The sequence below is a fragment of the Gopherus evgoodei genome, chromosome 18 (assembly GCF_007399415.2).
Source record: "Gopherus evgoodei ecotype Sinaloan lineage chromosome 18, rGopEvg1_v1.p, whole genome shotgun sequence".
NCBI lineage: Eukaryota > Metazoa > Chordata > Testudines > Testudinidae > Gopherus > Gopherus evgoodei.
In genome coordinates this window covers 10,906,262-10,929,934 of record NC_044339.1, presented here as the reverse complement: position 1 = coordinate 10,929,934, position 23,673 = coordinate 10,906,262, and the positions used below count along the sequence as shown (strand labels likewise).

The 23,673-nt window shown below is 55.2% G+C and overlaps 1 protein-coding gene across 3 annotated transcripts in view; it reads left to right on the top strand.

Moving 5' to 3' along the window:
- DISP3 (dispatched RND transporter family member 3) overlaps positions 1–21,317 on the top strand; it is a 58,413-nt gene extending 37,096 nt beyond the window's left edge. For all 3 annotated transcript variants that reach the window (XM_030537719.1, XM_030537720.1, XM_030537721.1), the window contains exons 7-21: positions 437–576; positions 1,767–1,912; positions 4,695–4,856; positions 5,341–5,502; positions 6,927–7,049; positions 7,748–7,884; positions 8,663–8,844; positions 9,670–9,800; positions 9,923–10,098; positions 11,454–11,580; positions 12,979–13,124; positions 13,867–14,026; positions 14,510–14,623; positions 16,446–16,612; positions 17,844–21,317. In XM_030537719.1, the coding sequence (XP_030393579.1) occupies positions 437–576; positions 1,767–1,912; positions 4,695–4,856; positions 5,341–5,502; positions 6,927–7,049; positions 7,748–7,884; positions 8,663–8,844; positions 9,670–9,800; positions 9,923–10,098; positions 11,454–11,580; positions 12,979–13,124; positions 13,867–14,026; positions 14,510–14,623; positions 16,446–16,612; positions 17,844–18,206 (2,436 nt within the window). In that variant the 3' untranslated portion in view covers positions 18,207–21,317. The remainder of the gene's footprint in view (positions 1–436; positions 577–1,766; positions 1,913–4,694; positions 4,857–5,340; positions 5,503–6,926; positions 7,050–7,747; positions 7,885–8,662; positions 8,845–9,669; positions 9,801–9,922; positions 10,099–11,453; positions 11,581–12,978; positions 13,125–13,866; positions 14,027–14,509; positions 14,624–16,445; positions 16,613–17,843) is intronic.
- The last annotated feature ends 2,356 nt before the right edge of the window (positions 21,318–23,673 follow it).

The window sequence follows — 23,673 nt, the reverse complement described above, 5'->3', positions numbered from 1 at the left end:
GCTGTCCCTGCCAGCGCTGTGCTCACCAAGCACAAGGAGGGAATTGAATTGGGTCTTCCCCTGAGCCACAGGGGCGAGCTGTGCCTCCCTCTCCTGCATGTGCACAGGGCCAGATACATGGGAGAGCTTCCCTGGCCTCTTAGCAATGCAGTAGGCCCCTGCCCCATGAACACCCCGACTGCCTGGACAGCATCTGCAATGCCAAACGATCAAGTGCCACCCATCGGCTGCGCCCCAGGCTGGTGCCAGCTGAGCAGTCAGCTTTCACCAGGGGCAGCTGGCTCCATGGCCTTTGGGCAGCATGAAATGGCCAGTGTTCCCGCCCCCAGGCTCCTCTTGGGTTCGCTTCCCTCCATTATGTTACCTTAGTAGGGCCTCTTGCTGGAAGGTCTCAGGGATCCACCTCCTCTGTCCTAGCTGAGCGTTCTCTCTGCAGATCCCGGCCGTGCACGACTTTGGTCTCTTCATGTCACTGATTGTGTCCTGCTGCTGGGTGGCCGTGCTGTTCACCATGCCAGCTGCTCTTGGAATATGGACCCTCTACGTGTCTCCACTGGAAAGCTCCTGTCAGACCAGGTGAGAGCCCTCGCGGGGCTGTTCGATCAGCGGCAGGGTGTGGGCTCTTCCTGTCTCCCCCACAGCAGCCTGCCTGTGCCAGGCAAGGAAACCACAGCCTGGGCATTGATTTCAGGGAGCAGCTGGTCGCCTGGGTCGTCCTAGCCATGGGTTAGTGCATCCACATGATGCATCCAGACATAGGGCACCTTGCGGCTGTAGTTCTACCGCTGTATTTTGGGAATTTGGAAACACCTATTGCGCAGTGCTCAGCCCTGTTGCGAGGCAGTGCATTGTGGGCCCGAGTTCAGAACTGGCTGTCTCAAAGCAGCTGCAGCCTCTTCAGGCTTCCTCTCCAGACCTGAGCTACAGGAGTTGCAACCAATGCATCGAAAGTGCCGTTGCATGTGGGCACCAGGCCCTGTCCAGCACTGTGAGTGCCATGCATCCCAGCCAGTCATGTGCCTCTCCTCTAGCAACACCCTTCGCCCCACACGCCTCCAGCCTCCTGGGCAGTGGAGGTGGCACACTCTGACCTGAGAACTCTGCTGCCAGCAGGATTCAGCCCTTACGGGAGGGGAGGTTTATTCTCTACCTTCGGGATCAGGCCAGGAGTCAAGGGCTGGATTTGGATGATGTTTCTGCTGGTGTATCCAGTAGATAGACCCAGAGTGGCTGCTGCAGAATGACTCCAGATTTATAATCAGAGGAGCCAGGTTCCCTGCTGGCATCAGTGGGTGCAACCCCATTGACTTCCATGGAGTTTGCCTCACTTACACCTGCAGAGAACTTGTCCCAGGATCTAATCTGCAGACTGAGGCATGCAGGCCCTGCAGAGGGACAGCCCAGCCCTTGGGGACACGGGGATGCAGATTTGTATCTGTAAGTCTGTGTGCCTTCCCCTTCCCCCCTTGGGTGTGGCACAGCAACTGGCCGGGTTTAATTCCTTAGCTGGGTGATGAAGAGCAGAAGCACTTGGGAAACCCCTGCCCCACATCTAGCCCAAACTCTGATGATTTGCTAGCAGCAGCCGAGCTCCTGATACCTCCCAGCGCATTAGCAGTGGAAATGGCTGGCTTGGTGTTGGCAGTGGAGGGCCTAGCAGGTCACTGGAACAGTCATTCTCCTCTCAGAAAGGAGACCAGGCAGCAGCTGTTCACAGGGTACGTAGCCCAGAGCTGCTGACTTTGGCTGCCTTCCTCCCCATCCAGCTGCAGTCAGAAGTGTGGGAAGACGAGCACCTTGCCCATTGCTGATGACCTGTTACTCGCCTCCGAGGACGCTGCCAGTCCAGGCCAGGGGCCGCTCTCATACCTCGATGATGACATCCCACTGCTCAGCGTGGAGGAGGAGCCAGGTAGGTGTTCAGAATCCAGGGACAAGGAGCCTCCCCTGAGGGAGTGGCAGTCCTGGGTTCTCCTCCTGGCTCTGCCACTGGCCTGCCAGGTGACCACTGGCTGCTCTGTGCCTCGGTTTCCCCATGTGTGAACTGGAGCTAATGATCCTTTGCTACCTCCCAGGATGCTGTGAATCTGAATTTGCTGATGCCTGTGGGTCCTTGGCTGGATGTCACTTGAGGCATGATGTTATTATTCCTCAGGAGTCCAATTGGGATCCAGTTTTGGCCAGAATAACGAACTACCCTATGAAGGGACCCAGGAAACATCTGGCTAGAGCACCTGGGCAGTACAATCTTCCCTCATGCAAGGCAATATTCAATTAAAATCCAATTCCTCTCTGTAGTCTTTAATGTAACATTGGGTGAGCACGTGTGAGTAAAGGTACTTTGTTATTCTTCAGTGCCTGGTGCCTGAGGCCTCGGAGCACTTCACACACATAGGTAGTTGAGCCTCACAGCCACTCATGAGGCAGGTCATTAGAATTATTCCTTCTTTCTAGGTGGGGAAACTGAGGCATGGTGCAGGGCAGTGACTTGCATGAGCTCAGAACTGGGAAGAGAACTCATGAGTCCTGGTGGCACTGCTGTGCCTTAATGACCAGACGGTCTGATTAGCCCTGGCTGGAGAGAAGGGTATCCTACTGGGAAAGGCCTCTCATCCTTGGATTTTTAAAGCTGACTTTTAGCGCTGCCTGGTTGAAACTGCAGCGCCGAGCTCTGGAGAGTCCCCATCAGACACAGACTCTCGGGGATAGCAGCAGGCTTGGCCTGGTGACCAGGGAGATGGGAGGTACAATGCAGCTGTCTCCTTAGGACAGGTTTAACCCTCCTCCACCTGCGAATCCTCCCCCTTTCACGCTGCCCCGTGCTGGTGAATTCACCAGTCCCAGAACAAACAGAGGTCAGGCTGCTCTTAACATGCTGTTGGGCTCCCGCTGCAAGGGCCGAGCCTCCTCAATATGCCAGAGCTGCACAGGATGGTAATTTATGGAAATAGCTCTTCCTCCACGTTTCTGGACCATACTATACAGAAAGACAGTTTCCTGTAGGGCCCCTTGGGCCCTGGGCAACTTGTGAATGAGGCAAGGACGTGACTCTGCACGGAGGCCCCATGTGGTGTGCTGGGGCTGCCAGAAGGCACCTGGTGCCCTCTGCAACCCCACCGGAGAAAGCTCCATCTTGCCCCTTGCAAATGAGAGGCTGATGCTTCATGGCACAGAGGCAGCATGTGGCTGTCTGGATGAAAATTGGATGCTGCCATTCTCCTGCCATGTTAAAGAGACTGGAGTGTCTGCTGCCTCAGAAAAGCCCTGGGGGGTGGCACCCTGGGGTGTGAGGGTACAGGGGGGACCAGGTTGTATTGGGGGAAGAGGGGTGGAGGGATCACAGTTTCCTTGTAAAGGTGCTAGGGATTATGATGGGGTTCCTACTGAACCCCAACATTCTGCGTCACAGATTGCTTTGCTTTCTATAGGGCTGGATGCTGCCAAGCGCTGAGTGACCCACACCCAGCACAGGCAGTGGGAACAGAGGGTGTCGGTACTTTTGCAGGATGGGGACTCATTTCCTACTTGGTTGTTTGTGGCCATGGGTTTCATTGGGGGTGATTCCGTAACAGGGAGGCACATAGGTTGATAAGTTCCCTACTACACAGGACATGCCAGGTCAGATCCTGCTTGGATCCATGCGTGCTGTATTGATGGCAGAGTTCAGACCAAAGTGGGGGAAAGAACCAGCCTAAAGCATAGGACTGGGACTCAGGGCAGCTGGGGTCTGTTTCCTGTTTTGCCTCTGGTTTAAATGTGTGATCTTGGGTAAGTTGCAGACCCTCTTTGTGCCTCAGTTTCCCAATCTGAAAAAAGAGGATAATGGTGCTTCCCTGTCTCATGAGGGTGCTGCGAGACTCAATTGAAATGGTGTTAAAGGGCTTGGAGATCCTATAGACCTGCTGAGTTATTTATTCCCATTTAAGAAGTCACCCAAACCTTCACCCAGGGGCTACACTGATGCCAAATATATTAGGAGGTTTGAAAGAAAGTGGAATGTAACATTTTTCCCCTCTTTCTTGGTTCCGATCGGTAGTAACCGTGGAAATGCTAAACCCCAAGAGAGACAGGGTGTTATCAGGGCATCCTAAGCCAGAACAGAAATCCTCTAGTCCTGCTCTACAGTCTCCAGAGGTTTGGATACTTCAGATCAGCAGCCCAGCCTTTGTAGGGGGTTTCTCCAACCCAAGTGTCTCAGAGGGCTGCTGCTTGCTCTCCTTAGCAGTGTGCTACGTGCCCAGGTGAATAGGGCACTAGACAAGGACTTAGGAAAAGGGCTTCGTTTCCTCCATTGACTCGCCGCATGTCCTTGGGCAGCAACTTCACCTCCCTGCACCTCTGTGCCCCCCCACCCTCTGTCAGCTTCCCTTGTAAGAGTTTGTGCAGCATCGATAGCGGCTACCACAGTAGAGATGAGAGCAGCAGGTAGCAGCTTGCTGGGCACATACGGCTATTCGTAAGAGGAGCTTTAAGTCACTGCCTTGCTCGGCTCTGGCTCCTGCTCCAGCCTGGCCAGTGGGTTTGAGGCACTGAAGGGCGCAGGGCGCAGTGAAATTTGAAGTGGCCCCGGACAGCTCTGGGCTCCAGGAGAACTTGCCTTTCTCACTCTCCTTGGTTCTTTGCTCTGTGCCCCTGCGAGGGGCTTGGGGGCCGAGCCAAGCTCTGAGCCTGCCTTTGGTCTCTTTCTTCCCTAGTGGCTCTGGAAATGGGGGATGTGCCCTTGGCTTCGGCGCTGCTGGAGAACTTGCAGCTTCCGGCCGAGAAGGTCAGGAAGGGTCACTTGATCGCCCATCTGCAGGAGCTCCTCCAGCACTGGGCGCTGTGGTCTGCGGGGAGGAGCAGATGGGTGATTGTGGGTAAGGATGGCCAGAGGGACACCCTTCCTTAGGGTGCCTAATTGGGCAGCGCTCCCAGAATTCCTTAGCCTTAACAGTGAGGAGAGGCCTCGTCCCTGTGACAGGCACATGGGACATAGATCTCCCCTCCTCCTGCTCTCCCAGGAGAATGACAGTGGCCTGAGATCCTGCTCTGTCTCTGCCACCTTCACAGCTCTGTGTACGGCAGATAACTCTGCCCTTTTTCCGCTGGCACAGCACTCCCCCTGGGCTTTGCCAGCCACCTTACATTTAGGGAAGACCTGGTGCTGCCATGTTCTGAATGGCATTAGGCTCACTCTCTGCTGCTGGGTATCCAGCACCTGTCGCTTCCCTGCTAGCCGGGGGAATCCCACGGCACCCTGCTCCCCTGGGTGCCACTCTATGGCCAGCCCCTGGGGAGACCGTGCGGATGAGAGATCTGTGTGTGCAGAGTCCCACATGCTGGCCGCGCCTCTCATTGCAGGGCTCTTTGTCATGGTCCTGATCCTCTCCATATTCTTCGCTAGCCGCCTCCGCCCAGCTAGCCGCGCTCCTCTCCTGTTCCGGCCCGACACCAACATCCAGGTGCTCCTGGACCTCAAGTACAACCTGAGTGCCGAGGGCATCTCCTGCGTCACCTGCTCAGGTGAGAGTTCCTAAGGGTCGGATGGGGGCAGCCCTTCACTGCTTCTGCATGGCAGGGATGGGGTGAATAGCCGCAGGGCATCGGCGCTCCCCTTGCAAACCCTGTCTCCTGTCCGGGGCGGCTCCAGGCACCAGCACACCAAGCGCGTGCCTGGGGCGGCAAGCCATGGGGGGTGCTTTGCTGGTCACTGCGAGGGCGGCAGGCAGGTTGCCTTTGGTGGCTTGCCTGCAGAGGGTCCGCTGGTCCCGCGGTTTCGGCAGACCTCCTGCAGGCGTGCCGCCGAATCCTCGGGATCGGGGACCTCCCGCAGGCAAGCCGCCAAAGGCAACCTGCCTGCCGTGCTTGGGGCGGCAAAATACCTAGAGCCGACTCTGCTCCTATCAATGCCAGCGTCTCTTGCCTTCTTCTGAGCCCTCCTTGGCTGCCCTCTCTCCCCTTTCCCTCTGCACTGCTGGCTTCCATGGCCCGCTAGACGTGCCCAGGGACTTGGGGAGGGAGAGAGATTCCTGTCGTGTTGGACCCCTTTTCCCCATGCTCTCCGGTGCTCTCAGCTCAGAGGCATGAGAAGGAGAAACCCAGGGATTAGGGAGCAAATGTTCCCTTCCTGCCATGGTGATCAGTGTTAACCCCATGCTTGTGAGCAAGAGCTGCCCCTTTCTGGACAGCTGGGGTTGCTGGTGGGATTTGTCACTGTGGTGTCTGTGTCTATTGGCTGGCAGCAGGCAAAGGCCTGTGCTCTGAACTTTTGTCTCTAAGCAGGCTGTGCAGGGTGGGGGTGGCAGCCTGCCAGCCCTGGGGACTGGAGGAGGGAAAGCAGAAATGCAAGCGCTCAGCACAATCTGTCTCTGGGAGCTCACAGCCCTTCCCCTCCACAGCGAGAAATGGCCACACCAGCCAGGATCTGGCTGGGGGCAACTCCAGGGGAACTCCCCTCCCACAGACTCCAGGGCAGCGCTGCTGCTGCTGGAACTGAGATGGAGACGTTAGCCCTGTGCAGAGCCCCAGGGGGAGTGATATTGAGGTTAAGTTAAACCCTCTCTTTATTTCCATCTATGCTGCTGTGACAGCTGGTCTCCTCCTCCCGCACCCCTCTAAGGGAACTTTGCCCGGACGGCTGAACATTGCGCTGTTCTACCTGTGCTGGGCGTGGGGCCGAGGTGCTGGAGGTCCCGGGGTGTGACCGGCCCAGGAGGGGGGAGCGCTGGGTGTGGGGCCGAGGTGCTGGAGGTCCTGGGGTGTGACCGGCCCAGGAGGGGGGAGCGCTGGGCGTGGGGCCGAGGTGCTGGAGGTCCCAGGGTGTGACTGGCCCAGGAGGGGGGAGCGCTGGGTGTGGGGCCGAAGTGATGGAAGTCCCTCTGTTACTGGCACACCGAGCTCTGGCAATGCCATTCTCCTTTTCCTCCCTGACTAACCTTACGGGACAGGTTTGTTTCAGGAAAAGCCCCACAATCTGCAGAGCAATATCCGAACCTCCTTGGAGAAGAAGAAACGGGGCTCGGGGCCCCCTTGGGGGAGCAGAGGGGGCATGGCTGATGCTGTGCAGCAGGGTGAGTGCACAAGGGGACTGGCCATTGCTCATTCTATCCTGTCACTGATTTCTGGCCAGGCCCGAGATCCTGTCTGGGAAGGGACATAACAATGGTGGGCTCTGAACAGACAGAAAAGGGATGTAGCTTCAGATGCCTCCCTACCAAGCCCTGATTTGATGCTGGGCGTCATATGGTTCAGGGAGTGACAAGCCACTGAGAACATTCTCCTTTCTCCTGCCCCAAAATAGTCGTTGCTCCCAGCGCTTCAACTTGTCAGAGCTGCACAGCAGACAGGCACTTGGGAAGAGCAGCTTAACAGAGTGGCAGTGTGGTCTAGTGGTCTGAGCATGGGACCAGGAGCCAGGAACAGCCGAGTCCTAGTCCCCGCTCTGCTACTGACTTGCTGCCGGGCTTTGGGAAGTCATTAAACCTGTTAGTTTCTTCAACCTGCACCCCAGGGGGTCAGATCTGGAGCTTCATAGCCCCAATGGGGTCAGTAGGGATCCATAGCGTGAGCCAGCTCAGGATCTGGCCCTGTGTTCATAGAGCATGTTGGAAATGGTGCCATCCTGTGGAGAGGCAGAGAGTTTTGTTTGGCTAGTGCTGGGAAGAGGACAGACCGGACGCCCTCTGCGTTCGCTCACCTGGTTTGTAGCGTTAGCCGACCGATAAATGTCTTTCACCACCGCTCACCTGACTGTGGTGTGTTTTTGTAGATCCCCAGGGGACTGTGTATATCTCCAAGTCCAAAGGCCAGGGCAGGCCAACCATCTACAGGTTCTCCCTCAACGCCAGCGTTCCTGCCTCGTGGCAGATGGTGTCCCCGGGAGATGGGGAAGTTCCCTCGTTCCAGGTGAGTTAAGTGTGTGCATTAGACTCTTTTACGGCACGCTTGCATTGCAGAGCCTCCTGCTCTGCAGGAAGCCAGCAGGAGCTCAGAAATGGCATCAGCAGGGCACTGCTGTGAGGAAGCTCGCACGACTGGCTTCCCAGTTGGCACAGACAGGAACACTGCTTGTGTCCTACCCGGTGCTGCTGGGATGCCAGGTGTCGATACTGGGCTGCTATTGTGCCACCGTTCATCCCAGAGCCACTGCTGGAGAGCAGGCGGGAGGTGGCGAGGGATAAGAACTGGCCTGGGTTCCTCAGCTGAACTGACCTGTGGGAGATTTCTGAGCCATTCTGGAGTCCCACGGGCTGAATTCTCGCTTTGTCCGTCTGTCCATGTGCAGGCAGGGCAGCCGAACAGTTCAATCGCAGCCTAAGGGGCTGAGCCAGGTCTGCACAAGGACCCTGATGGCTGTCCAGCGGGGATCCCCCCCCGGCACGTGATTTGCAGCAGGGCTGAGCAATCACAGCTCCAGCCGCAGTCTAGGGGGGCTCAGCTCCTCTGACAGCCAGGCTCTAGCTGGATCCAGCTCCCCACACTCGGGGAGGCGGCAGAGGCATGGGAGGGCCAGGTCTGGGTGGCAATGGCTTAGCTCCTCCCTGCAGAATCTTTTCTCTCTGGCCCTGTGAGGGCTCAGGGTAAAGCAGGGGTGGGGGGTGCGTGATGCTAACATCTCTTTGACCTTTGCCTGCTCTGCGGCACTGTGCGGTTAAGTGTCTGTTTTCGTTAATCCATTGCTTAGGTGTATAGAGTTCCTTTCGGTAACTTCACCAAGAAGCTGACAGCTTGTGTGTCCACAGTAGGGCTGCTTCAGCAGATGAGCCCCCGGAAATGGATGATGACCACCTTATCCTGCAATGCCAAGAGAGGCTGGAAGTTCGACTTCAGTTTCTACGTCGCGGCCAAGGAGCAGCAGCGAACGAGGTAACCATCCCAAGCAGGTTCAGAACCGTAAATGCTCAGCAGCCAGGGAGTGGCGCTGCCTCGTGGTCAGTGCAAGGAGCAGGGAAATCAGGATGCCCAGGTCTCTTCTCAGCTCTGCCACAGACTCGCTGTGTGACCTTGGGCAAGAGGCTTTGTTTCTCTGAGCCTCGGTTTCCTCATCTGCAAAATGGGTCTAATTCTGCTACGTATTGTGCACTGTTGCCCTCTTCTGGGTAGAATTGGAATTACTCAGCTATGCACTATAGCCCCTTCTGGCTCATGGAGAGTCTAGCCTGTGTGTTTGGAACAGGAGATTCTGAGTTCAGCATGAGTCCGTGGCACCCTGCCCAGGGAGCTCTGTGAAGTCATGAGTTTGTTGCTATACTCTCATAGATTCATAGACTTAAGGTCAGAAGGGACCATTACTGTCATCTCTCACCTTTGCAAAGGCCACTGGGGTCACAGAGTGGGAGGTTCTGTCCAGGAGCGTGGGATCATCGATGCTGCTAGTGTAACGAATGGATGGTTGTTAGTGGTTTTCTTATGTGATAGAAAGAAATCCCTCTCTTCGCTATGTGTGGCTGTGGGCAGTGCAGATACCCTGCTCCTGTGGGCACAAACTCATGACATCTTTTCACTGCTTCTCCAGAGCTTCCTTCCCTCACCTGCTCCATTCTTCCCTCTCCTCCCCCCGGCACGGTTTCCATTGCCAACCCCCTAAGCCTGCTTCCTAAGGGCCCAGCCACACTGGGCTGTTTTGTGCTGGCATCTCGTGCCCACCTTGCTGTGCTGGGTGCTCCGTCATGCCCTCTGTTTGCCCTGCAGGAAGCTGTATTTCGCCCAGTCGCACAAGCCCCCTTACCATGGCCGAGTGTGCATAGCACCCCCTGGCTGTCTTCTCAGCTCTAGCCCGGACGGACCCAACAAAGGCTTCCTCTACGTGCCCAGCGAGAAGGGTAAGCTGGGGAGGGCTGCAGGGGGCACGTGGCCACGGCTGCACTGGAAGGGCTGGCCAGGTGGAGTGTTGGCTCAGTTCCTCGCTTTCTCGGCTTGTAACCCTCCCCTCTTTATTTGACAGCGTCCCCCAAGGCGAAGCTCTCGGCCACCTCGGGCTTTAACCCATGTGGGAATGCCGGCTGTGGGAAGCCGGCAGTGCGGCCACTGGTGGACACGGGGGCCATGGTGTTTGTGGTGTTCGGCATCCGCGGGGTGAATCACACCCGACACCCGGATAACCACGTCATCGGAGACATGGTACACGTGCTTTCCTGCATGCGGGCCTGGCAAGCCCTGGGGTGGCTGATGCAGGAGGACTTCCCTGAGTTAGATTGCGCTAATGCCTGCCTCCCCGAATTCTCGTGCACACCCTTGACGCTCCAGCAATCTCTCCCCACCGCTGACCGGCTAAAATAGCAGAGGCAGCAGTGCTGCGATGAGGCACTTAATAAAGCACGTTCGTTGTTTGCAAGCTTACTACAGATGGAAATAATTTGAACCAGGGGATCCTAATTTACAACTCTCCAGAGCCCAGGATCTAACCACTTACGTTTGAGACCCTCTGGGGTTTGTTGTGGATTGTAGAGGGGGACCCAAATCAGACTCAGAGTGGGAACTTGGCTGAAAGTTTGACTGTGGAGCAAGAGCCATTGCTGCATAATTATTGTCTGACCTGTGGTGAGGTATTAGATTAAATAAATACGAGACAGTTGCTCTAGGGAAAGTCAGATTGTCCATGTGCAGCCTAGTTCCCAAATCTGCTAGCTGGACACACAGATGCTGCTTCCCCAACAAACACCCGCTTACCTCCATTTCCAGGCAACTGCAGACACTTCCCATAGTGCAATGCCACTCTGGAATGCAGCCAGGGACAGAGCCCCAGGTCCCACAAGGAGCTGTCTGGGCTGCTCCTACAGGAGGGGTAGGGGGTCCGTCTGCTTATTCAGCATCCGATCAGCCATGCTGTGAATGCCCTTGTGGTCACTTGCCCACACTCCCCTCGTCTAGCCTGGGCGTTTGATTGTCCAGGGCCTGCTCTGCCCTGGGTTTGTACCAGTCTAATGAGGAGTTAAATCAGTCCAAACCCTGGTGTGGATGCAGTTATATCAGTATAACGGTGCCTCTTCCTTGCAGGAATAAATGATAGAGCTGTAAGCACCGTCACACCAGCAGGGGGTGTGCCACTCTAACTCTACTGGGCTAGTTAAAGGGGCGCTCTGTTGGGGTATGGATGGGGCTTGTATCTCGCATGTAGAAAAGCCCTTGGGGTGTAGCTGTAACACCTCCGGAGCTCTGGTTGGATCTTCAGACTTGTCTCGGTGATGCTGGGAGCTGGGCAGGGTTATGAGTACAGGGGCACCCCAGGCTAACCTGCTGAGCAACCCACGTTGCCTCTTCATGCCACTGCTCCTGGTGTTCAAGGCAGGACTCCAGCTCCCGGAATTAGGATGCCAGTTGTTCTCTATGCCCAAAGCTGGGGCTCTGGACCACGTGCCCAGCTGGGGGGGTGGAGAACGTGTGGTCAGTCATATGCGCAGGTCCTGCCCCCCCCCCACCAGGTGCTGGGCGCGTGCCTCACGTGTCTGGCTCTCGCTATTGTCTCCTTGTGAAAGGGCAGCGTTATCTACGATGACAGCTTTGACCTCTTCAAAGAGATTGGCAACCTGTGCCTCATCTGCAAGGCCATTGCCGGCAATGCTGAACTGGTGAAGCCAGGAGGGGCCCAGTGCCTGCCCTCAGGTATGTAGGACGAAGGCCACCTGGCCTGATCCTGGGGACAGGTCTCTGTGTACAGGCCGAGCCTGCGCTGTGGGTGGGCTTGGTCAGAGCCGTACTAATTGCCCCATCCTGTCCTATTCTCCATCTCCCTGCAGATCTTAGCTGAAATCATAATTCCCGAGTCTCCTGCCACCTGCTCCCAGGGGCTGTGACCCTTTGCTCCGTCGCTCTGTCTCGTGCTTTGGGGAGTAGTTAAATAACAGACACTGGGCCCAGTGGAGTTGCTCTCCTACTCATGCTGCTAACCTTTTGCTGTGCTCGTAGCTGGGTTTGATCAAGACATGGCCCTAGCCAGGCAAGCTGCAGAGGGGATCTTTCAGCTTCCTCCATCTCTATCTTTGTGGACTCACTCCTAGAAGCTCCATCACGGAGCTTAAAGATGGAACAGATCATCCAGTCCTTTCCTGTCATGGTGACTCCATGATGTCATTGGAGTTCCTCAACTTTACCCCAGTGCAAAGGAGAGCAGGATCTAGCCCACAGTTCCCACAGAGCAGAGACTCCGGATAGCGAACCAGTAACCCCTTCTGGGTACGTGGCACTGCTTTGTAGTCACTCACCCGGCATGTCGCACCCCAAGGAGGTGTCCCCCTGTGCAAGGATGGCTGGAGCCCATGGTGGAGATGATGCAGCAAACTTCTGTGTTGGGTGTGGAGGGAGCTGCAAGTTACCCCGTATCGGGAGTAGCCCTGGGCCAGTTTTAGACGTGAGTAAGGAAGGGCACCCCAGGAACCTACGGCAAGGCCAGCAGTGTTCTTGGAGCCGGCCACCCCGCCTTCAAACAGCTGTCACTCACCCTGCCAGCAAAACTCTCCTGTTGATTTGGGGTGTCAGTGTTGTCTCCTGACCTTGCAGCTCTGCAACCCAATGCGAAGTCTCTCTGCCCCAATGTAAATGCCACCGAGTGTTCAGGAACTGCGCTTGGGGGGGGATCCCTGAAGGCAAGCCCCACCCTCTCACAGCTGGGGAAGGGAGGTGAAAAGCTAGCAAGGCAGATCCTAAGCTGGCACAACGCAGTGCCACTGCATTGACTCCAAGCAAGCTGTGTCGACCCACATCAGCTAAGGGCCTGGCCTAGAGAACATAGGGGGTCACTGGCCTACCACCCCATCCTGCTTGGAGACTAGCATCTCCTAAGAGGTACCAAATGCCCTCTGCTCCCTTCGAAGCCAGCAGGAGCTGAGGGCTCTCGACTCCTGGTAGGACAGGCCTGGTGGTGCCAAGAATCCAAATCTGTAGCCAGGGCAGAGCAGGTGACAGGAGAAGCAGCTGTTCATGAACAAGAACTGCAACTCTGTCTTCTCTACCCCTTCACTCCTGTGTGTCCCTCCTCCCTCTTCCCCCTCTCTCTCTCTCCAGGCTACAGCATCTCCTCCTTTCTGCAGATGCTGCACCCTGAGTGTAAGAACCTCCCTGAGCCGAACCTGCTCCCCGGGCAGCTCTCCCACGGGGCGGTGGGGGTGAAGGATGGCAAGGTGCAGTGGATCTCCATGGCTTTTGAATCGGTGAGGGCACTTCCCTGTTCCTTCCCCTGCTACCAGCTCCCCCAGCACGTGACGCGGGGTTGCAGGAGGAAAGCAAGCAGCCGCGTTTAAGGGGCTGTCCTGATGGCATCATTGGCTTCCGCACCGATTCTCCCAGATGTTCGTGTATTAACTTGGCTCTCTCCAAGGCTCGGCTTTGCAGCACCAGCCCTGCTTTATCTGCAAGGATCATTTTGCACTTGCCAGTAGCTGTGCTCCCGCTGCAGGTGGGCGTTGACTGCTTGGGGGTGCAAATGACAGAGGCATCTTACTGCTACGATTCGCGCCCACAAAATGGCCTGGACAAAGGGGGCCAAGGCTGAGAGCAGGCTGCAGGCCTGGCACATAGATCCCCGAGGTTTTTCTCAGCTGCCTGTGGGAGGTTTTTCTCCCCTGCCTCCTGGGAGCTGCAAACCCAGCTGCCTCTTCCCCAGCCCTAAAGAGCCTGCCCTGGTGGTTGTGATCACTGGTTTTGGCCCATCAGGCTGGCTGGCTGGCACTGGCTTTGCAGCAGCCGGGGCACCATGTCCTGGGTTTGGTTGTCGGGCGTGCATGGAGAGGGCGTCCTGCAGACCAATACACCTGCTCGTCTTGCTGGGCTCCAGAGCAGGGCAGCTGAGTGGGTCCCCAGCTGAGTGGGGAGAGCTGGGGCAGGTAGGCGTGAATGGGGGATGTTGAGGTTGTGTTAGCGACTCTAAGAACCGGCCCATTTGCTTCCTTGCAGACGACCTACAAGGGCAAGTCTTCCTTCCAGACCTACTCCGACTACCTGAAGTGGGAGACTTTCTTGCAGCAGCAGCTCCAGCTCTTCCCTGACAGCTCCGCTCTCCGGCATGGGTTCCAGACCTGCGAGCACTGGAAGCAAATCTTCATGGAGATCATAGGCAGGGAGCTTCAGCACCATATCCTCCCTCCGTCACCCTGGCTCGGTCATGGATCTTCACCCCAACTTTCTTATTCTTGTGTGTTGTGGGAGCACCCCCAGACCCCAGCCAAGATCAGGCAGCCATTGTGCTGGGGCTGTACGAACACCTGTCCAGATGCTCACTGCCCCGAGGAGCCCACAGGCTAAAGAGACCAGACAGAACCAGGCTGGGAGGGGAAACCGAGGCCTGAAGAGGAGAAGCGATTTGCCCACGGTCACCCAGCCAGGCAGTGGCAGAGCAGGGGTAGAACTTGGCTCCCCTGACTCCCACTCCATTGCCCCAGCCCCTTCATCCTCCCCGTCACGTTTGCCCCAGCGGGAGTTAGTTCCAGCTGGGCGAGCTGCCCCATAGAAAGGCCCTGCTCAGCTCAGCTCAGCTCAGCTGGGAGCGTAGCCGCTGCTGCAGTCTGGGGCTGGAACCAGGCCGCTTGCTCTCTTGCAGGTGTGCAGAGCGCCCTGTACGGTCTCCTCCTCTCGCTGGTTATCTGCGTGGCTGCAGTCGCCGTGTTCACCACCCACCTTCTCCTCCTGCTGCCCGTGCTGCTCAGCATTTTAGGTAAGACACCCCAGAGGTCTTCTGCTTCCAATTGCCAGCAGGAATCCTACAGGACTTGATTCTCCTCTCGTTTACACTGCTGTGCTCCTATTGACTGCACTGGAGTCACTGCTGATTTACAACAGAGTGACTCCAATGGGCCTGATTCTGATCTCGCTTTCGCCAGTGTAACTGCACTCGCCTTGCTCCTGATTGCCCAGGGAGTGGGTGGGAAGGGACTCAGGATCCGCGTTTGCAAAGGGTCCTTATCTTGAAAGTAGATTTTTTTGTTTTCCTGTCTAGTTTCTGGAGCATTTTCTCTACACAATCTCCTCTCTTGGGTTAAATAAGGGTTTTAGCTACCCAAACTCCAGCCCTGCCTCTGGTGTATAATAATGTGATTAAGGCCCGTGTGCTCTGAATAACAATCACTCTCCTTTCCTAAGATCCTCAGTAGGAGATTATAAACACGGAATATTTTAGTGGGTTTGTTAGTGTTTTAAACACATTTGTAAATAGCTTGCCTCTGCCTGGCTGGTGATTTGACCATATTATGGACTGAGCATGTTGCTAAACTTCCCTTTTTAAAAAGCAAATCTATCATTTGAAAATGATTTAGTCTCCCACTCATGACTCACAAATAAACATCACTTTCTTCTAGAAACCAAACACATGCAGAACGCAGACAAGCAAATCAAAGGGGTTTTGTAACATGGGTGCTGCACCCTCTCCCTTTTGGGCTGTGCTTCATTACCAAAGGTTACTTTTGATCAGTGGTTCTCAACCAGGGGTACACGTAGCCCTGGGGGTATGCAGAGGTCTTCCAGGAGGTACATCAACTAATCTAGAGATTTGCCCAGTTTTACAACAGGCTACATAAAAAGCACTAGCGAAGTCAGTAGAAACTAAAATTCCATACAGACAATGTCTTGTTTATACCATACACTGAATATTTATATTCCAATTGATTTATTTTATAATCATATGGTAACAATGAGAACGTGAGCAATTGTTCAGTAATAGTGTGCTGGAACACTTTTGAATTTTGATGTCTGATTTTGTAAGCAAGTGGTTTTTAAGTGAGGTAAAACTTGGGGGTACGCGAGACAAATCAGTGTCCTGCAGGGGGTCCAGTTCTCTGGAAAGGTTGAGAACCACTGACAGTGGTCGGTCAGTCTGTATATCCCCATACATAGTCAGTCGGTCTGTCTCTCTTGTACAGTCCCCAATCACTCTAGTATCTGAGAGCGTAATTTGGAAGCTCCACTCCTAGGTTCTCAGCAGAGCTGCGGGGGAATTTTTAAGCAAATCGTTTTTCACCAAACAAATACAGATTCTTAGAAACAGAAACTGTTTGTGGAACCAGGTCCGTGTCGGAGGCTCTCCCCACTTGAAAAAAATCATAAAAAATTAGACATTTTCTGGTTTGAAAGGACTTTTTGTTTTGAAATTTAAGCTAATTAGACTGGAAAAAAAAAGGGCAAAATCAAAATAAAATCTGTCAATCGGCAGAAATGAGAAAGGTCTGGGGCTTTCTGATTCATGAGTGTTTTCGAGATGTTGACTTTCCATCTCGATGGTAAGAACGTCCATACTCCCGGAAAACATCTGCTATGAGAGGAGAGCAGCGTACCCAGTTCTAGTTCGGGGTCTTTCTCTGTCCGATGCGGGGAGGAAGGGATCGGCTGGCTGGGATGCCCTGCGGTCGGCGGCGGTGCACAGGGCCGTAGCTGCTTCATTGACTTCAGTGGAGCTGCTTGGATTGCTGCTCCCTGTCCAGGGACTGCAGGCTTGATCTAGCCCGAAGCCTAACTTCGCTTGCTGTTCCCCTTTCTCTGTGCAGGGGTCGTCTGCCTGGTGGTGACCATCATGTACTGGTCCGGCTGGGAAATGGGAGCCGTGGAGGCGATTTCTCTCTCCATCCTTGTCGGCTCCTCCGTCGATTACTGCGTGCACCTGGTGGAGGGCTACCTGCTGGCAGGGGAGAACTTGCCCCTTCAGCAGGCTGAAGTGAGTTCCACCCCGGCCTCTTCCTCACGCTGATGTGGGGGCATGTTGGACGCTGGCCAGGGCAGGGCCTTTCTCGCATGGAGCGGAGTGGGGAGGGGAAGCAGCAACAAGGCTACATCCTCCTTGGGGGGATTCCTTCCCCCCCATCAGCCCCAGAGGAGTTCCCTGGGGCCCAGGCTGCACCCCCAGGCTTTGACACAGGACTCTGCTGCGCCGCGGCTGGCAGAGTGGTGGTTCTGAGACGGGGCCTTGTCCCTAGGACTGGCCCCTCCCTAGTACTTTGCCCTTATGAAGACAGTCCCTGTGCTGGGGTGGTCGCTGGAGTCCAGGGGCCCCCGTCTCTTCCACTCCCGCTATGGGTACGTCTATCGTGCAGCCAAGACACTGCAGCACCAAGGCTCAATGGCCAGGACGACTGGCTCAGGCTGCGGGGCTGGAAATAGCAGCCTGGCTGTCCGGGCTCGGGCCGGAGCCCGGGCTTGGGAACTCAGCAAGGGGGAGGGTCTACGCTGCTGGTTTTAGCCCTGCGAGCCCGAGGCAGTTGGCCAGGGCTCTGAGGCTTGCTGCTGTGGGTCCTGTATTGCAGTGTAGACACACCCTGAATGCTGTGCCTTGCTGCGCTTGGCCAGGCTCCTTCGGGGCAGGACAGCTGAAGGGCCAGGAAGTGGCTCTGCTACATCTTTGGCCCCATGCTCACTTTTCCCACTCCAGGGGAATGACTGGGGCTAGACGGGGGGCGGGGGGGGAATCTGCAATGCAAGGGTCAGACTTACATCCCTCAAACTGGCGTAACTCCGCTGGCTTCAGGGGAGTCCCTCCACATTGACCCTGGGGTAACGCTGCTTTACAGGTCTTGGCTCTGCTGGGATTGTAACCCAGGTGCAGGCTGTCAGCAGCAGACTTGCACCAGTCCTGTGCGATCTGTATGGGGGCTGCACTGGTGCCACTTACCCTGAGAGCACCTCTGCACGAGTGGCTTGCACTGCACTGCTTGCAGCTGCCCCGGGGACTAAAAATAGGGTGACCAGACAGCAAATGTGAAAAATCGGGATGGGGTGGGGGATAATAGGAGCCTATATAAGAAAAAGACCCAAAAATCGGGACTGTGCCTATAAAATCAGGACATCTGGTCACCCTAGCTAAAAACCCCATGCAGACGAGGCCCCAGCCCTCCTGTGCCTTTTGGGTGCAAGCACCCGCTGCCCATTAATGCCACCATCTGCCCCGCCAGGACGCCACCTCCTGCCGCCAGTGGAGGACGATCGAAGCTGTCCGGCACGTGGGCGTGGCCATCGTCTCCAGCGCTGTCACCACGGTGATCGCCACTGTCCCGCTCTTCTTCTGCATCATCGCCCCCTTTGCCAAATTCGGGAAGATCGTGGCCCTCAACACGGGCGTCTCCATCCTGTACACCCTGACTGTGAGCACTGCCCTGCTGGGCGTCCTGGGGCCTAGCACCTTCACCCGCAGCAGGACTTCCTTCCTCAAGGCTCTGGTGGGGGTTCTCCTGGCCGGCATCCTGGGGCTGTGCGTCTGCCTGGCCCTGCTCCAGAGTGGTGTGAAGATCCCCCTCCCCAATGGGACATCCCTGTAGTCCCCACGCCGGGCTGCCTCCGTCTCTCTTTCTCCCTATTTTTTTAAAAGGATATTTTTTTGTAAAAATGAAAAAAAAAATCCCTTTTTCCAGATGTTTTTTCAACTCCAGAGGCACTTTATTTTCTACTGGGTTTTGCTCTAAACTCGTATTTATTTTGGCGGTGATAGATGGACAGACTGACAGTGTACCAGGGCCTCAGTAACTCACGGCCTCCTCCTCCTTGTTCATTAATGAAGGGAGGGTTCGGAGACCCTGGCACCCACCCCCTGTGGGACATCCCTGTGAAGTACGTGCCACCACAGACATTCCGCTTAGGCCTTCAAAATAGGACTTAAGGGAGAGGCAGGCCTTGGGAGTTTCATCTCCTGGGCCTGATCCTTGGTTGGGGTAATCTGTCTGCTGATTTACGCCCGTGGAGGGTTGAGGGTTTTTTTGGGGCACTGGAGAAAGTCCGTTGAGGCTGTCCAAGGGTCAGTGATTCCCAAGGAAACTCCTGCTGCCACTGGTCTGTGCCCCAGCTTGTGGGGATCTAGAGTGTGGACTGTCGTGGGAGTTCTTGGCTGAACTTGCTTGTTGCTTTGGGGTTATGCCTGTCTGGTTTGGCTGATGCAACTGCTGATGTGTCCTTTTCGGGTGCAGTCCCAGGCCGAGAGCTCAGCGGGGTTTAGGGGTCCCTTTTCCTGAGCGTGTTGTGTGCTGGGAATGCGTTTGCCTGATACTTTATGGGCACATTCTCCTGCCCTGGCACTAAGGTGAAGCCCTAAGGTACAAGCAGGCACCTCTGTGCCCCAGGTTCATTTTGTCAAGTGAGCTGCTCCAGGGGGCACTGGCATGGGGTCGGCGGCAGGTAGTATCTTCCCCTCTTCACTGGGGGCACTGCGGAGCTCGCCTCCACTGTTCTGAACCCAGCTCTAACGGACGGGCCGGTGCTCCCCTCTCCCTCCTGGGGCAGGGACCCTCCACAACTGTGCAGTTAGTGCGTGGGCATATTTACAGTCAGCAATGCAGCCACTGCTCTGTCTGTCTCCCATCCCAGCAGCCGGGCTAAGGCAGTAACAGCAGCCAGCACCCACGGTTCCTACCACTCATCCCCTGTGTCTCGGCATGTGTAACACCTTCCCCTGCCACCGCCCCTGGGAAGAGAACCCTGGGCATTCAACCCTACCGCACAGACCTCTGCCACTGGCAGCAAAGATGCACATAGCCCTCGTCCCATTGATAAACGGGTGGGGGGCTCATCTTATGTGCTTTGGTGCTGCTGCTGGCTTGGAGCAGATGGTTTATATTAAAGTAGAATGAAATTGCAAAGTGGTGCCATTATCGAGTACATTTTAGGCATCGCTGATTCCATCATACTCTTAAAATGGAAATAACGAAGTGTGGGCATTGCTATGTGGCACATCTGGTCCCCGGCAGAAGGGGCGTGGGACAGCCCAGTGGGATCAGCATTAAACATTATTTACCAGGAGACGCGGCAGCAGGAGTGGGGCTGGGATCATCATTTGTTTGCAGATCCTGAATCCCCAGTGGATTCGGGTTTGCTATCTGGATTGAACGGCCCCTTTTAAAACATGTAAGCGCCTAGTGGGATTCGATCTCTCCATCCCCCTTTTGCTGCCTGGGCTGGTGACCACATCACTGAGGTCAGCAGCTCCTTCTGCTCGGGTTAGTGTCCCCAGCTCAGGTCCCTGGCGGAGTCCATGGTAAATTCACTTTGTGCATTTATTGGTGCCTTTTGAGGTGCAGGATTTTCGCTGGGCAACCGGATTTAGGACCAGACCTTACCAAGGTGTTTGGCTTCTGTTGGCTTGAATGAGAGCTGGGGGAGGGCTCAGCGCTCCTCTCCTTGCAGGAGTGGGCCCTTCATCCCTTTCACTCCCTGTAAATTCAGCTACCAGATTGTCTCTTGTGCCGCTTAGGAGGGACCTGCATGCTGAGAGGTAGCCCAGCTCTGAACGCAGCCTGTCAGTGGTCCTGAGGCCAGGGGAAGTTAGGAGCAACTCTACTGCCGACAGAGAAGTCACGCTGGTGTGAGAGCAGAATCAGGCCCAGGGTTTTCCTTTTGTCCCTTCCTGCCACAGCTGCTTTGGCATTCGATGAATCCTGGGCCCATTAGTCATTCCCCATTAGCTCAGACTGCAGCGGGGGCAGGTTTTGTGTCTCTGACCTGCACTTCTCCATGGGCCTGCAGAGCCCTACTTCCCCTGATTTCCAAGCACCAGCTTGCTCTGATGTCCCAACATCGAGATGAATTAGGCGGGGCACTTGGTTTCACTGAGCACTGGTGGCTGGGGTACAGGGTGTGTGCCTGTGACACTGGCAGAGAGTGAGTGTAGATGGAACCGAACAGCATCACCAAAGCGATGGCGGGTCTGACAGCAGGACTAGAACTGAGGAAATGCTTCAGCCTCCTGAGGCTGATTAAAGCCGCTGTTTGTTTGTTTCCAAGTCAACAGACGGAGAAGAGGAAAGGGGCCTGTGTGTGTGTGTGTGTAATTGAGAGAGAGAGAAAGAGAAACAGAGAGCCCCTGGAGAGTCACTCCCGCTGTGTGTGCTGGGAAGGATTGGAGTGTCTGGGTTAGGACAGAGATTTGTCTAGCCCTGCAAAGTGCTCATTAGAGCGAATGCGAGCCCAGGGGATTCTTTATTTTTTTTGCTGCATATACAAAGATTTCTGGTGTAAGTCCTTCCCCCTCCAGGTGAGGGGACCGGGAACTGCATGCTGGGATCGCCAGCTCAGCCACTCCAGGGAGGCAAAACAAAGCAGCTGGAAAGTTTTTATATCTCTTGAGGACACATGGCAAACCCCCCAGGGCAACCCAGCACCTCACCAGATTGAACCAACTCCCACTGTTGTTTGGGAGTTGGAAGCCACTCAGGACCTGGCAGGACTAGGGGCTGTCCATAAATTATGCAATGCATTAGGGGTGGGTGGGTAGGCACTTAACTTTGTGGGTTTGTTTCAGTGTCACAAAGGGCAGGCAGGTCTTGAAAATGACCAAAACGATGTGTGTAATTAATTTATGGACAGCTCCTTGGGGCTCTCCTCCTGAGTTCTGGGGCCTGGCTGCAGAAAGGTTCCCATTGTTTCTTTCTCCCCATCCCAGCTCTAGTAGGGGAATGGTGTTTGGCTAGTGTCAGGTGCAGGATGTGATGTTCTGCTTGTGGCTTTGGAAGGTGTTAGACAAGGAGGAGGAAATGAGAGCAAAGAGCAGAATAAGTTAAAAAGTGAGGAGACTGAGGCCCCATTGTGCCAGGTGCTGCATAAATGCACAGTGAGAGGCAAAACCTACCACAGAGAGATCCATCTATGGGGCAAGACCCAGCATTGGCGGGGGGACGGGACTGAGGCACAAAGAGATGAAAGTGACTTGCCCAAGGTCACCCAGCAGATCAGTGGCAGAGCCAGGAATATAATACAGGTCTCCTGACTCCCAGGCCAGTGCTCCATCTGCTAGAGCACACAGCTCCTATCCTCTAATCCTCCCCCACCCCCCGAAACTTGGGTGATATGACCATTTAACTTCACATATCAACCTGCTTTTAGCAGCTTTTCCTTTAGGGGCCCAGCTGCAACATCCCAGCCACCTCTCTCTTTTATCCAGCAGCGCCCTGGCCATCAGCACACCCAAAAGGAGATCATGGCGGGACGTGAGTTTCAAAGGTTGCTGTCTCCTAGCAGCGCCCTGGCCGGGTCTCCCCCAAGGGCTGCCTGTAAATAGCTGTTGGCTGCTCTCCCCTGCTGATGACCCTGCCTGCTGGCTGCCTCTAGGATGCACAGGTCACTGGGCTGATGCCTCCTTTAGCAAATACCACCCAGAATGTGTATAATGGAGCAGGACCAAACCACCCTATAAGGTGCTTCAGACCCTCCACCTCTCCAAGCATCTGAGGAGAGGGCCCCTCACTGGCAAATGTGCACGCTTGGCCCCAGGGAGCCAGGGTCTGCATTGGCCTTATCGCCTGTAACAACAACAGTCTCCAGATTAGAAAATGACCCATTTGCTGGAGCAAATGCAAAGGTGGGTCTGATGCTGCCATAGTGGGACTTGGAGCCCTGAAACAGCTGCTCATAGCACTGGGAACCAAGAACCAGCTGGCATGGTCCCAGCCCTTCAGCAGATGCTGTGTCTAAATCAGCCCCTCCCAACCCTCACCTGTCTCCCCTAATGGCTCCTCTGCAGCCTGCATCTGCGAAGAGGCTCCGCTGGGGTCCTATCCTTGTAATCTCCTGGCTGGGAAAGTGTAGCCTAGTCTGGGTTCATTTCTCTCACGCTCCCCGACCGCCACACGAATGAGGAGTCCCGTTGAAATCAATTAGAGTTGGGTGGGAAATGGTTTTCCCATCCTGCAAAACTTTGAGATTTCCCACATCCCAGGTGAGTGCCAAAGCCAGTGGGCTCCAGGGTCAGTCTCTCTCTGGGGTCCCAGGAATACTGAATCTCTTACAAAGTGGAACAGCTCCAACAGGAGCAGCTGAGAAAGCTCGGGGACTTGAACCCGGGTCTCCTAGGAGAATGCCCTGACCACCAGCTGATTGGCTATGCTGCGGGGAGGATCTCACTCACTCCATCTCTCACCAGAAATTCCCTCCTGGACCTGGGAAATCTTTCCTGGTGAAACTGGCCTGTTCCTGCAAAAACTTTTGGTTTTGCCAAATGGGCATTTTCTGATGCAAAGCCATTTTGTCTAAAAAATTCCTGCCCGGCTCTAAACGCAAGCTCTTGGCGTGGGTCACTGCACAATGCAAGGAGGGGTGGTGGGGGCAAACTCTGAGAGCCCACGGAATAGCAGGGCAAAGGAGGGGACCTGTATTTAACAGTACCGTGGTGTCAAAAGGCTGGGGGGCTAAGATCAAGTGTAGTTCCTGTTGATATTGTCTGACCTAATCAGGATCCGGGCTGCGTGTGCTAGGCGCTGTACTAACACACAGAAAGACCCAAATCCCTGCTCAGAAGATTTCCAACAGGTTAGTCCGACGCAAGGGTTCACACGCAACATCTATACCAACACACAATGTTTGAACCCAAACCACTACTGAACAACCGCACCGCATAGGAAAATGCAAACTGATGCTGGACACACACAGCAGCAGTGCGCAGGCAAAGCCTAGCTTTCTGGGGTAAACTGGTGCTGCAGGGTCATTAACTCTGTCATGGCTTTTAAACCACTTGATTCCTACACTAAGCCCTCAGAAACCTGAGACTGAACTATTTGTCATGCAGCATTGCCTGTGTTGCATGGAATTGTGAGTTCTGGTCCAGTGGCTGAGGAGCTGGGGATTAGCTGGTTCAGGGGATCAGTGAGAGAACGGGTTGGGAATTTCCTGGTGGAACGATTTTCACTGGAAAATACTGATCTGTCCAAGACGAAATGTTTCCTAGAAATGTGGTTGTGGGGGTTGTTTTTGACAAAATTGTATTAAAAAAAAATCAAAAGGAGCCTTCTGCCACAGCACACATGC